The sequence below is a fragment of the Lutra lutra genome, chromosome 9, assembly GCF_902655055.1.
Source record: "Lutra lutra chromosome 9, mLutLut1.2, whole genome shotgun sequence".
NCBI classification, from domain to species: Eukaryota; Metazoa; Chordata; class Mammalia; order Carnivora; family Mustelidae; genus Lutra; species Lutra lutra.
Genome location: NC_062286.1, coordinates 105,429,560 through 105,444,613, shown reverse-complemented (window position 1 = coordinate 105,444,613; position 15,054 = coordinate 105,429,560). Strand labels below are relative to the sequence as shown.

Below are 15,054 nucleotides of genomic sequence, written 5' to 3'. Positions count from 1 at the left end.
CATTTGGAACAGCCAGGTGAGCCTGCTGACAGGTTGTCACGACAAATGCCAACTTTCTCCCAGATCAAGTCTAAGAAACAATCTATAAACAGGACAAAAAGGACTACAGTCACAGTTTGGAAAATAGTCTTCACATGTACCGCACGGGAAGAATTGGTGACGGTGAAATAGGCTTATTAATAACACCCACACTCTTTACTATTACTCAGCATCCATTTGAAAGCCAGCAGTCTTTATGTTCTGACTAAAAAGTATGAGCCAGCCAGTATCAGTAAAAATCCAGCAGAAGTACACAGTCCATAAACATAATACTGGTATTTTCTCCTGTGTCTGATTTTTATTGATTTGACTGATGGCGGCAAGCCCAGTGTTTGGCACATGGAAATACCATTGAGAGAGCTGGGAAGAGGAGACATCCAACTTGTATTTATTCTTTTATTCACAAAGCAGGTTTTCTGTATCCCATTGGGCAAATAAACCTTCAGGATGAGAACAAGTGTCAATATATGCACAACATAGCAATTTGGAGATCCATTGTCACTAGCCAATTTGTGACTGTGGTTGACCTTCAGAGACTAAAAAAAACACTGAAGTCAGAGAGAAATAAAAATCAATATGAATTTATCTGTATCTTGGGTAAGGACTGCAACCCTACTTTCAAGGGTTAAAAAAACTTACCATATTTACATAACAAAGACAAAATGTTGAATATAATTATTAGAACCACTCAAGTACTCAGACCACCAACTTCAACTTGACATGACTCAGACATCTCCACCCAATTAGGATCTGGCCTAAATGTTTGCAGCTCATCCAGTTTTTGTGATGACTGCTTTGTTTCCCCAAGGTCTTCCTACATTTTAGTTCTTCGTTGTGAAGAGCAGGAGGAGGAAAGCAGCACTCAATTAATACACATGAGCCATACTTGCAGTATTCCTTAATGAACACCCCATCCAGACAGCCCAGTGTGAATTTGAGAGGCATGGTTTCCTGACGTAGAAAATGTCCAGACATCCTGAGACTCTCTCATAACTGTTTATTAAGTTTGAGCTGCGAGCACCAGACAGAGATATTCTATAAAAATGGGAATTGGGAGTGGGGACTGTTATTTTCCACAAATGAAGGTAAGCCCCTAGATGCAAAACTACTTGTAACTCAGCTGTGAGACATGTGGTCATAAGAATAGGTATATTTGAATATTAGTTTACTCTCTGCTTGACCACTGGAAATCCAGAAGAAGACTAGATCTGGAGACCTAATATGGACACTTGCATTTCCTCTCTTCTTCCTCTGCACAAGCCTGGGCTAATAATGAAGACTCACAGAGGGCACTTTCTCAGGATGTTCTTGGATATACCCAGTTTTAGTAGTTGCTTGGCTGTCTCATTGCTTACAACACATTCTACATTATCCTAAGGACTTCTAGTGAAGCATCTGTTATAGATAAACCCCTGGATGGCAGACTTGGGGAAGATGAAAGTGGAGGAAGACATCACAGAGACTCACCGTGAAGTTCTACTCATTATTTCTGGGTGACCAGGCTGGTACACAGTTGTCACCTGACTCTCTAGAAAGGAAAGAGGAAATTTACCACGGTGGCAATGTTTGGGCACCCTCCATCCTTGCTGGAGGCCTTATTCAGTTATGGTTGTTTTCAAGGTGGAGCTCATTACCTAATCACCTTGTTGCCCTAGCATCATGTGACCTCTTGACCTTCTTCCCTGTGACATACCCTATTCTGGGGTTATTCTCCATCAAAAGACAGCATGCAATTCAACAAGCTCCTACTATGTACCAGTACTGTGCTAGACTGTGCCAAGATGAACATCCAACACACAGTATCGGCACCCCAACGGCTCTTTCTGTAGTAGAGAAGATGGCCTCAATTGAATGGTCAACTTAGTAAGTGGTATAATCATTATGTGATGAAACTTATGTGATCTCAGAAGAAAATGACCAAATTTGCCTGGGGAAACTAAGAACAGCATCCAAGAAAAGACATCATATGTGGTGGACATCAAAGAATGAGTGGGATCTACAAGAAGACCATTATGTGGAGGAAAGACCATTCCCAACATCAGGGAAGCCTAAAACAGCACCTCTCCCAATCTCTCTGGAAATTTCGAGGAAAGGTAGCCAGAGGCCACTCAACAGTTTAGTGGAAGAGCTTAGGCCAGAACCCAAGGCTGTCATGCCCAGACCAATGGTCTTTTCACTACATATCTTTGGGGACATTTCCCTTGGGATACAGTCTCCGTTAGATAAAAACAAATCTGATGAGTGATTATGTGCCCATGTTTTATCTTTAAATTTTAGTATTTCTTTTCTCTCTGTATCTTTGTTAATAAAGTTTTAAATGACAGTTTAGATTTTTAACTCCCTACCCCCCAAAATTGATTCTGCTAGAATACTGTTTTACTATGGTTTCTGACAATTTGGGGGTAAATGAATTTTAGATCAAGAAGAGGGCCATCAGCCATCTGTTGTATGACAATGTGACCACTCAGGAAGGACAAAGATGATCCATGAAATGTCCTCTTTCATATTAAATGCAAAATAACTCTGAACTCACTAATCCATGCCTTCTTAAGTTTAACTCTTCACCATGTTAGCACAGTAAGCAAGATAATTTACCAATTTAACAAAATTCTGGTGTCACACTATGTATAGTAAAATATGTTGATCCTTAGGTTGAACAAAGAAAGTTTATAGTAGGCCCAAATATGCTAACAATATTCCTCTAATTTAAATCTGAGTTAAATCTGCTTCTATGTTCTGTGGTTGCAAATTACAACATCTCTCCACTTGTACATTTTTATGTTCTGTCAAGTGTATCGTGTAGAGCAGCACTGTCCAATAAAAATTTAATGCAAGACACATGTGGAATGTAAAATTTCTAGTAGCTGGGGCACCTGGGTGGCTCAGGGGGTTAGGCCTCTGCCTTTAGCTCAGGTCATGATCTCAGGGTCCTGGGATTGAGCCCCGCATTGGGCTCTCTGCTCAGCAGGGAGCCTGCTTCTCCTTCTCTCTCTCTCTGCTTGCCTCTCTGCCTACTTGTGATCTTTCCTTCTGTCAAATAAATAAATAAGATCTTTTTAAAAAATAAAATAAATAATAAATAATAAATAAAATTTCTAGTAGCCACTTTAAAAAAAGTTTAAAGAAAAGAGGTAAACTTAATTTCATAATATGTTTTGTTTGACCTAAAATATCCAAAATGGTATCATTTAAAAAAGTAATCAATATAGGGCCCCTGGGTGGCTCAGTGGGTTAAAACCTCTGCCTTCAGCTCGGGTCATGATCCCAGGGTCCTGGGATTGAGCCCCACATCAGGCTCTCTGCTCAGCGGAGAGCCTGCTTCCTCCTCTCTCTCTGCCTGCCTCTCTGCCTACTTGTGATCTGTCTGTCAAATAAATTAAAAAAATAAAATAAGAAGTAATCAATATAAAAATATTGATGAACTATTTTACATTATTTTATTGTGTTGTACTAAGTATTCAAAAAATAATGTATATTTTACTCTTACTGGATATCTCAATTCGGACACTAAATTTTCATTGTTTAAAGTGAAATAAGTAGAATATAATCCTACATGAATAATAAAGTTGTGCTCAGTAGAAATATTTTACAGTACTTCCATTTCTTTTTAAAGATTTTATTTACTTTCTTGACAGACAGAGATCACAAGTAGGCAGATAGGCAAGGGGGAAGCCAGCTCCCCACTGAGCGGGGAGCCCAACGTGGAACTCAATCCCAGGACCCTGAGATCATGACCTGAGTTGAAGGCAGAGGCTTAACCCACTAAGCCACCCAGGCACCCTACAGTGCTTCCGCTTTTAATCTTAAATAAAGTTAACTGAAATTAAATGCAATTTAAAACTCTTGCACTAACCAGATGTAGCTAGCGGCTACTATATTGGACACAGCAGATCTAGAACTTAAAGTGATGGCAAAAAGAAAAATATGAGGATCATTAACATTTACTCTTAGTAAGGCATAGAGGTAATGTATGAGAAGGAATCAGAGCATAAGCATATAAAAGGTAGCAGAGTGGTAAAAACATGAACTTTGGAGTTAGACCAAATTATCTCCGTTGGTTTTTATCTGTGACCTCTTTATACCTCAGCTCTCTAATCTGTAAAGTAATGATATCTGCATTATGGTCCCTTTAAGATTAAATGAGATAACCTAAATAGTGGGCTTTGAAATCTAGCACATTCCAAAGGTTCGCTAAGTTATAACTAGATTTACTAATATCTATAGAAATCATGGGATCTGTTTGGATTTAAGTGCAGGACCCCTTGGAAGGGGTTATAATTAATTAATCACTTGAGGGAGGTAGGGTGAGAGGAGAGAAAAATTATAGTATCTTTTGTAGACTTTATTGCATTATCAGTATTTACGTAGAAAAACATGCCAATCCTAACTATACAGCTCAAAAGATTTTCACAAAGCAAACATACCTGTGTAACCAGCACCCAAATCTAGAAACAAAACACTGAGAGAATCTCAAAACTCTCATTGTTTTTGCAACAAAATTAACTTAAAATTAACTATACTGATGGCTAACACATAGGGTAGGTTTGTCTGTTTATAAACTTAATATAAATGGACCCAGCCTATATGAGTGTATAAGTGTCTGACTTCTTGCACTCAACAACATATTTGTGAGATTTTTTTCATTTTGTTGTATAGCGTAATAGACTCCTCCTTCTCACTATGGTGTTTAATTCCACTATGTAAATACCTCCACAAGGTATTTAATTTGTCCATTTGACAATATGTGGACATGTGGGTTGTTTCTTGATGGCAGCTGTGGCAAATATATCTGCTACATACACTCTTATACGTGTCTTTTGGTGACGGGTATGCACTGGATTTTGAGTTTCCAAACTTGTTGAGAAGAGAAGACTCACTCATCCCATGATTTCACATGCAGGAACCTTGGATAAGCATGAAGAATTGGAGAACCTTGTGGCTAAATTCCTGAATGTAGAAGCAGCTATGGTCTTTGGGATGGGATTTGCAACTAACTCAATGAATATCCCTGCACTAGTCGGAAAGGTGAGAATCTGTCAATATAACTGTCTTCTGCTGTGTTAACCCTAAGAATTACAACTCTGAGCAAGTCCTTCATTAGAAGTATGGTGAAGGTCCTTTTTCTGGGAAAAGCTGATTGAATGTCCAGCTTTTTAAATTGATATACCAGCTTAGTCCAGCAAATCTGTTTATAATGATATTCTGTTTATAGAATTGCAGTCCTAGATGTGGGTCAAATGTCATCTTTGATGATTATTTAGCAAGATCAATGAGATTTTAAGGCTCTCATGTCCTCACTTACAATGTAGAAAATGCTTATCGGGCATTTATTTGAACAAAACATTTTGCTCATGCCACTCATTCCATTTATTCATTCAACAGATCACTTATTGAGAAACAACTTTGTCCACATATAAAGCAAGATACAGGGCATAAAAAGATGAATAAGACCTATGCCTTATAGATGTATGTCGTTTATAGTCTAGTGGAAACAATGCACCAAATAAAATAGGATGAATACCACAGAAAAGCCATGCACATCCATTGAGAAGGGCAAAAGAGTTGCTTCCAAGCTCTTCTTGGGAAAGGCTAAGATGTCTGTGCAAAGTGGGTGACATGGAACTGAATCTGTTACTCACCTGTTGAGTTTTTACTTTAAGATAAGGAAGAGGGAGCAGCATGCATAAAGCACTGAGCTTTGGACAAACTAAAATGTAAGGTTGTAGGTGAGGAAGAGACCAGAGGTTAAGGCAAGTTGGAAAAAGCCTCATATATAGTCATGCTTGAGTACTGGAAATTCTTTCTGAGGAAAAGTGGGAATTTGGTTGACTCAGTTTAAGTAAGCAAGTGTCATAACCAGATTTAGGTTTAAAAAAATCTGATTCATGACAACTAAATGCAATATATGATCTTTGATTAGATTCTGCATTGAAGAAAAATAGAAGGAAATAAAACATCTATAAAATAAGACACTGATACCATTAGGACAGTTGGGGAAATGTAAATTCAGGCTGTATCTTAGGTGATAGCACTTTATGAATTTTGGATTTCTTGGGTATGATCATTGCACCGTGATTTAGCCAGAGAATGTCCTTGTTCTTAGTAAATACATGATGAAGAATTTAGGGGTGAGGTATCATGAGGTTTACAAATAACTGTCAAATGCTCATTAAAAAAATTATAAATACACACACACACATATCTAGAGTATGGAGGTATGAGAATATTGCTGACTCTTGCCCCCAAAACTTAAAACATGTCACGTATGAAGTTTCCAAAATATGAGCAAGACCTCAAAGATTCTGGGTGGCCACAAATGGCCACCAGAATTTGTCTCTGCATTTTTGGTTCACTTGAGCAATTTTAAAATTTAGAAATATTTAAATTAAAAAAAGAAAATGAATTTCATGATTATAATTTATATGCAGTAAATTCGATTGATCTTTATCGCTCACCTCAGACTGAATTGCCATCCACACTTTTCCAAATGCAACTTTTTAGCTGGAAAGCAGTGACGCTTTCATCTACAAGGATGTCAATACAGAAGAGAATGAGAATAGGAAAACAAGGGCTTGAAAGGCCTTGCAGAAAGGACCCCTGCCCTCCAGAGGGAGTACACCAAAATTGTCCCAAATAATCCAGCACAACATGGAAGAACCCCAGCAAACCACAACCCACCCAAAGTATATCCACTCTCCCGTCAAAGATCAACTCTTTAGAAAATGGTAACTGGCATTTAACCAAGGTCTTGAACGATCTTTTCAAATGCAAATGGTTAAAGATGTAATCCCTTAAAATAATCCCCATCTTTATCAGCTAATTGTCTACAGGCTTCTATCCACATAGACATCAGGCGAAACTTGTCCTTTTAAAATTAAAGAGGGTTTGGGGGTGTATATTACAGGTCTTTAAGTGTCTTTCTGTTCCCACATGTTGTTTTTCTCTAATTTTATTTACTTTTTTGTGTGTTTTGTGTGCTTGCTTTCTGAACAGGGATGCCTCATTTTAAGTGATGAGTTAAATCATGCATCTCTTGTACTTGGGGCCCGACTCTCAGGTGCAACCATAAGGATCTTCAAACACAACAGTGAGTATCAATCAATTTATCCCAACATTTACTGCTTGCTTCTAGAGGATAGTAAAGATTATTGATGAGGCTTTGTCCTTGCTCTTCCCACTGGGAATTTAGTCTCATGAAACACAATTATGTTTATATTCACTACTGGCTTGTTAACCTCTGCTGACCTGAAACAAATGGTTGAAGTGCTTTAAACACCCAGATTGCTAAGTGTAACCCAAACACATTAATGTCACTGTTATTAGTGGTTTTGCAATGTAGCCTCTGTAGACATGACTGATCTCGTAGGAGACTGACGTTAGATTATCAGAAGTGTTATAACTCTTCCTTTTCTATAATTCTGCCTTTGGAAAGTTTTAAGACTTAAGTTCTATGTTACAGTCAGGTAAAAAAGTTATGTTCTTCCTTAAAATAATGCCTCCTTTCACTCTCCCCACCCAGCACATGCTTACAATCTAGTAGGAGAAGCAGATATGTCCCTATACTATGACCCATAAATTCCTCATCTTGGAATTTCCAGTGTATGTCCACCCAAAGGCTTGCACAAGAATGTCTGTGGAAGCTTTAGTCATTATAGCCAAGACTGGAAACAACCCAAATTTCTATCAGCAGGAGAATGGAAAAGATCTGTGCTGTATTTATGTAATAAAATATGGCCCTCTGATAAAAAAAGAAATACACTACTGATACACACACCATGGATGATTCTCAAGAAAAAATATTTTTAATGAAATAAACCCGACATAAAACAGTACATACTATATGAGTTTATTTATAGTAAATAAAAGAAACTTTTAGGTAAAACTGATCTATGGTGATAGAAATCATAACGATGTTTCCCCCTGGTTTTCGGGGAGGAGCTTGGTGAGAAGAGGAATAAAGGAACTTTCTGGGATGATAGAAATGTTTGTTATTTTGATTGGGCTGATATGTACATTCTTATTAAAATTCATTGAATTCTACATTTAAACTCTGTCAGTTTCCTTGTAAATAAGTTTTCCTAAAATATAATTGTTATCATACAATATCTTTGGTATTGAAAAGAAAAATGTATAGGCTTTGGCCCAAGCATCTGTGTCCTTCTTCTATAGCTTATTAGCATGTGATCCTTGGCAAATTACTTAAACTTCTTGGATCTCAATTTACCTGTTGCAAAAATGAGGGTAATTACAATGCCTGTTTCACAATATGTTGGAAAAGGCACATAAACTTGCTTAGCATGAAGCCTGGCAATGGAAACTTCTGAGTTGCTTGTATCTGCTGTTATTAGGTTATTATTATCCTCATCATTTTCATTGCCAGTGCCACTAAAGGACTGTAGAAAACATTATGAAGACCCAGAAGAATGCAGAGGTCATTTCACTTTGGGGATTGCATGAAAATGATAGTATCTGCCAAAGACTTTGAAGGATTAAGAGAATTCTGATCAGAGATAAGGGAAAGGGTATTTCAAATAGATTAATCTGGAGTGTGTAAAGAGCAGCAAAAGCTCTAGCGTGAAACTGAACTACTGGAGAAGAGCCTGAAAAAAATGTCCTGGCCAGTTAAGGTAGAGCCACTAAGATATATATACAAGCGAAGATATATGTACTTGAAGAAGCAACAAAAAGTGTTTGGACAGTTCTGCTTCATTCTGTGCTGTTCTCTGGATGAACTGTATTTGCTCAAAGCATTTAGTAACCCCCCCCCCCACCATGTCTAGTGGCAGTGAAAACAGAGATACAAGCTTTGAGTTAAGTTAAAGCTTTGAACAGAATCTGGTGGAAAAGACAATATGCTTATGGATTGTGAAGATCAGCTGTCCCCAAAACAGTTGTTGTACACCTTCTGTATGTATTATTATATGGAAATTAGCCCAAATTCTACCATTCTCTACTTTTCCCTTGAAGGCTTTATAGGGGTAATGATAGATGATAGAGAGAGAGAGACAAGTATATATAAACAACAGAGAGTTTTCTTATTCACTAACCAAGAATTTCCTACTCTAAAAACAAAAGGCAGGGGGCAGACACCTGGGTGGCTCAGTCGTTAAGCATCTGCCTTCAGTTCAGGTCATGATCCCAGGGTCCTGGGATCGAGCCCCACATCGGGCTCCCTGCTGAGCAGGAAGCCTGCTTCTCCCTCTCCCACTCCCCCTGCTTGTGTTCACTCTCTCTCACTGTGTTTCTCTCAGTCAAATAAATAGATAAAATTACCCCCCCCCCCAAAAAAAAGAATTCCCTACTCTCCAACCTAGGACCTACGGTTGTGATTCTCCAGTGACTTCCCCACCTCCCGGCATTTATGCTCTTGGGTAGCCCCTTCCTTCATTGTCTCAGGGTTGGCTTATGTGGTCAAAAGAACTCAGTAGAAGTGATGATATGTCATTCTTAAGGCTAGTTTTTTAGAGGCATTACGGCTTTTGCTGTTCCTCCCTCTGGCATCACTAGGGGGCGCACTTAAGCAGCCTGTGCAGAAGAGCGGAGGCCTCTTGCCAACAACCCTGTGAATGGGATATCTTTGGGGACCGTCTGGCCTCACTCAAGCCTTCAGATGACTGTAGCTCCAACATCCTGACTGCAGCTCACAACTTTCTTGAGCCAGAACACCCACCTAAGGTTCCCAGATTCCTAACCTACAGAATCTGTGGATAATAAGTGTTTGTTGTTTGGGGGTAATTTGTGACATAGCCATAGATAACTAACACAGCTTCTCTAACCACCATTGCTGTGGCAGGAGCTGGACACCCATGCATGATTTCCCACTTCTTCCTCCTATGAATCTAAAACGACTTAGCAGACTCTGAGTCCTTTTACCCAGCGACTTTACACCCCTCATCACTGGCGAAGAAGCCAAAATGGGAAAACTTGGATGACAAACCATTCTTGGTCTGCATGGAGGGAAGAAACTTGAAAGCCTATAGGACATAGGTCAGGAAGTGAACTAGGGTTTGGCTAATGCTTCTTGAGATAGTTTCCTATGGCCCACATGGCAAAGGAATTTCAGGCCCTGGCCCCCCTATGTTAACAACCCTTCTTTTGAGGGGAGTGGGGCAGGGGATGGCTTGAATTGATTCTTTGCCTGTTGGCTGAGGCTGAAATATGAAGAGAAGGGGATAATCACCACCTGTATTCCAGTCCCACAAACAGTTACCAAAAAATACTGCTCTTATTCATGCATATATAGAATAGATGCCAACAACAGGAACACATCAGTGAAGGTTATTTCCACGTTTTTGTTCATACACACACACACACACACAAACACACACATAATTTAGCAGAAACAGTATAATGGGAAAACTTCTAAACAGACCGCTATAAAACAGCCTTATTTTAAATATTCAAATAATTCAGTTCAGTCACGGATTGAATCTTTCCATTAGTTCCAACTTCTCCGTAATTGTTCAACCGGCTTCTCCTGGTCCAGCCCGTAACACCCTAGGCAGCTAGCTGTATATCTTCTACTTCAGATTCCAGCTCAGGATAACAATTCCAGTGAAAAGGAAGCATAGTAACTACATCGGGAAGAAATCTGACACCTTCTGGACACCAGGTAAAAACTGACATCATTGATGAGGGGTAGAGGGACAGTGTGTATCCCCAGATACGATACCCCAAGAAGGACTCAACATGACTTACATAGTATTCAGATCAGAATAATGAATTTTATTATTAGGCAGCACCAAAGTAGAAATATTCTACTGAAAAGAAAACAGAGGGGAAAAAAGGAATGTATTCTCCACATAACGCAAATATTGTAAAAGACAAAGAAAGGCTGAGGAGATGATCCAGATTAAAGGATACCAAAGTGCTATGATAACTAAATACAGTCCCTGACTCTGGACTGGGTTCTTCTTTTTCTTTTCTTTTCTTTTTTTAAAAGATTTTATTTACTTATTTGACACAGAGAGAGAAGAGAGCACCAGCAGGGGGAGCGGCAGGCAGAGGGAGAGAGAGAGAAGCAGACACCCCACTGAACAGGAAGCCCGATGTGGGGCTCTGGGTTCCGAAAGAGACAAGGAGGTGCTATAAAGGACTTTCCTGAGTAGTTCACAAAACTGGAACTTGCCAAGGGTTAGATATTACTAAATAAGACTATGGTATCAACGTTAAATGTACTGAAGCCGATAGCTCCTCTGTCATCCAGGGTAAACAAGCTATGGCCTGGGAGCCAAGAATAGATTTCACATTCTTAAAAGATTGTATAAAGTACAGAGAAGAATGTGTGACCATAAAAGCTGAAGTATTACTCTCTGGTCCTCTACAGAAAAAGTTTTCTGGCCCTTGCTGTATTCTCATAAGAGGATATACCCTATTCTTAGGGAAGACACGCTACAATGTTCAAAAATACCATTATATATGCAAAGTAGTCTCGGTTCAGTAAAAGACAGTATGAGATAAAAATAGATCAATCAGTTGATCGATCGATAGGTGAAAGTGATCAATTAAATGGAATAAAATGTTAATAGATGGATCTAGATCAAAGGGTATGTAGGTGTTCTTTGTAGTACTCTTATTCTTGCAATTTTTTTTTGTTAGGTTTGCTATTACTTTCAAATAACATTTTAATTCCTTAATCCTTTGCTCAAATTCTAATTCAAGAATTTCATTTTATCTTCCAATTTTACAAAGCTCTCAAAACATTTAGTAACTTATTCCTCATGCCCTCCCTTTGTCCTCGCAGAACACAGAGAATAGCTCTCATTTACATCTCTATAATGAATGTTAACTGTGGTTATTTTATATCAGCAACCAGCACTCACTGAGAATTTATGCTGCAGCACATCCTGAGCTAGTGGCCTTCTCTTATGTACTTACTTAATCTCATGGACGACCCCATGAGGCAGGTGCTGGTTTACCAATGAGGAGATGTGGGCTTTGTCCAAGATCCTACAACTGCTCAATGGGGAAGCTGGGAGCTGTCTGTGTAAAATCCACCCCTTCCAACTACCGGAGAGCTGTGCGCAGCAAGGGTTCAAACTCCATCATCTGGTGAAAATTCTCTCATGTATGAGCTGCCATTGCTCTTTTCTGTTGTAGATAGGATAATGGCCTTTAAAGATGTACATGACCTGCAGGCACCTCGGTGGCTCATTCCATTAAGTGCCTGAACCACTGTTCAGGTCTTGATCTCAGGATCCTTTGTTGGGCTTCATGCTGGGTATGGAGCCTACTTAGGGGGGGGGAAAAAGTCTGTGTCCTAATCCCCAAAGCCTGTGAATATATTATATTATGTGATAAAGGGGAATTGAAGTTGCAGACAGAATTCAGGTTGCTCAACAATGAACATTAACATAGAGATCGTCCACACAGTTCCAGTGTAATCACAGGGTCCTTAAATGTAGGAAAGGGAAGCAGGAGCGTGAAGCATCAGAGTGATGCCATGTGAGAAAGATGCTGCTGGCTTTGAAGTGGGCAAAGGTCACACACCAAGCAGTGCCAGAAGTCCCTGAAAGCTGAAAAATGGATTCTACCCTAGAGTTTCCGGAAAGGAAAGCAACCCAGCCTATACCCTGATTTGAGCCCAGGGAGAGGATTTCAGATTTCTGGCCTCCAGAACTGTAAGATAACAAATCTATGTTGTTTTTGACCATGTCTGTGCTAATTTCTCCCAGCCTAGAAGGAAACTAATACACTTTCATTCCCAGACACACAAAGCCCTTGTTCCCACTCACTGACATGCTTTCTACTTTTGCAAATGGGTGTACTTTCCCAGCTATTGTGTTTATAGCATGAAAACAGCCACTTCCAGGAGCCGGGGTACCTCTGGGGTCCTTTGAGTGACTTGTTCCTCGAGAAGTGAGAGAAGTGGAATGGTATATGGAGGGGAAAGAATTAAATGAGGTCATGATATGTAAGGCTTCAGTTGCTGCTGGCCGTCTTTCTTGCTTTGCCATTCCCAGGAGAACACTAAATTCCACAGTAAACGGTGATGCTTTAATCCTTAATATGCATCCATGCAGATTGGAATGATAATGTAAAGAAGATGTAGAGGATACTAAATTGCCTTCCTGTGTGTGTATGAGGCATGCAACCAGCCCAGACAGAAGCTAGTAACTTGTGAGACGGGTTCTTAAGAATGGCCACCTCGACCGAACATTCTTAAACACCACGATGATGGGATTTTGTACAACTCTCTGCTTCTGCTCTCCTGGGCTCTCCCCTGCCTGTGTCCTCTGCTTATACATTGAGGATACTCCCCTGACTTGTGGAGGAGAGGCGGTCCTATTTTATACAAATCAGTACTAGAGAATCCCCTTTGCTATTTACAGCAACTGTGTATAAATCCGAATTCTGGACCCTTGAATTTCTGAATTATGTATGGGTAGAATATACCTAAAGGAACAGTTAAACCTGTTCAGACCGTTGCAAGCTTTAAATCCTATTTGAACAAGCTTGATGACTAACTTGAAGCTATTCCTCATTTCTCTTTCAATTTCCCACAAAATCAGAATAAGGATCAAAGGAGACCAAACAGAAGGAAAATTCTGAAAGGGAACAAAATCAGAACACGTGACAGCTAGTTTCCAAGGAAACTCTTTAAGGACTCAGAAGAACATTTTCAGTGGTAGTAAATTCAAAGTTGGGTACCAGACTTCTTTATCACCAATAGATTAGTTCTTCCTAGATAGTGAATATGGACAATTACTGAGGCCCTACCTATCATTTATTCTTCATTCCCTGGTGCCAAACTCTATGTTTAAGCCCTTTATATAATCAGTTCATTTAATTTTAACAAAACCCCATATTCATAGTTTTCTCCATTATCTCTCCATTGTTAAGAGGAAACTGATTCTCAGAGTGATTGAATGACCTGCGTAACATCACACATGATAAATGGCCAGAGTCAAAATTCAAACCCAAGTGTGTTGCTTTTCTCTTGGTTCATTTCTCCCAAGAGCAGAGCCTGAGGCAAGGGTTTGAGTATAAGTGATTTATTTAGGATGAGAACCCCAGGAAGCACCAGCAGATGAACAGGGAATGGAGACAGAGAAGGAAAGGCAGTCAACAAAGGGCATGTTGTCAAGCAAGCTACCACAATAGACAACTGAAGCTCAATCCTACTAGGAACCTCTTTAGGCCAGTGTAGACATACCTCAGTGTTATCCCACTTGAGGTGTGAGGAAGCTGCATTATTTATACACCAATTCCCATTTGTGGGTGACTGGAGGCTATTCCTGCTCAGACTGAGTATGGCCCTCACAGCCAGGGGAAAAAAAAGCCCTTGGACAAAGAATGGCCTGTGTTTGCAATAAGAGGTGGGCTGAGGGATGTAGGCAGGGCCCGTAGAGCATTCGCTAATGCTCTGACCCACTAAGTTCAGCTATTGGCAGAGTGAATGTAGGACCCACAGAGGTAGGGCTCCTGTGTAAAAATCAGTTTAGTGTGACAGCTTATCCTGTTAGTTGCCCAAATTTTAACTCAGAATCCTAAAGTTTGGCCTCTAAATTCCTCTGGAATTTGGATCCCTCCGGAAGTGCCAAGAATATCTCCTTCTTTTTTTTCCTTTGGGCAGCTTCAGTGAACTAGCCAGTCCTTAGGTTTCCTTCATGACTCCTCAGGTGTCACAAATCAGACTCTTCAGACATTTCATAACCAAAGCTAAGGAGTCAGCTCCAAGAAGGGACCCCTAAGTCTGTTCTCCATCATGATTCTGGTACATTTTGAGGAAGTGGTCCACAGCCCCTTGGGGCACTTGGATGCCCTTGGTAAACACATCTTCCAGGCTGAGAATTAACACCCTGGCTTTCCAGGACTTCAAGCCCTGGATAAATTTTAACTCTCTGGAAAAACTGACAACTTCTTCCAGAGATTTGGTAACTCAGGACTGAGGTGGGTTTTTTTTTTCTCTGAATTTGCTCACTTTACTGATAATGACATGGGACCTAGATTCTGGAATAATGTTTCTCAGACTTTAACATACACTAAATTCACTAGAGGAATTTTGTTAAAATA

The 15,054-nt window shown here is 39.7% G+C and overlaps 1 protein-coding gene across 1 annotated transcript in view; it reads left to right on the top strand.

The window, feature by feature from the left end:
* SPTLC3 (serine palmitoyltransferase long chain base subunit 3) overlaps nucleotides 1-15,054 on the top strand; it is a 136,973-nt gene that overhangs the window by 62,498 nt on the left and 59,421 nt on the right. Inside the window, exons 5-6 of the mRNA XM_047746890.1 lie at nucleotides 4,940-5,064; nucleotides 7,033-7,126. Coding sequence (XP_047602846.1) covers nucleotides 4,940-5,064; nucleotides 7,033-7,126 — 219 coding nt within the window. The remainder of the gene's footprint in view (nucleotides 1-4,939; nucleotides 5,065-7,032; nucleotides 7,127-15,054) is intronic.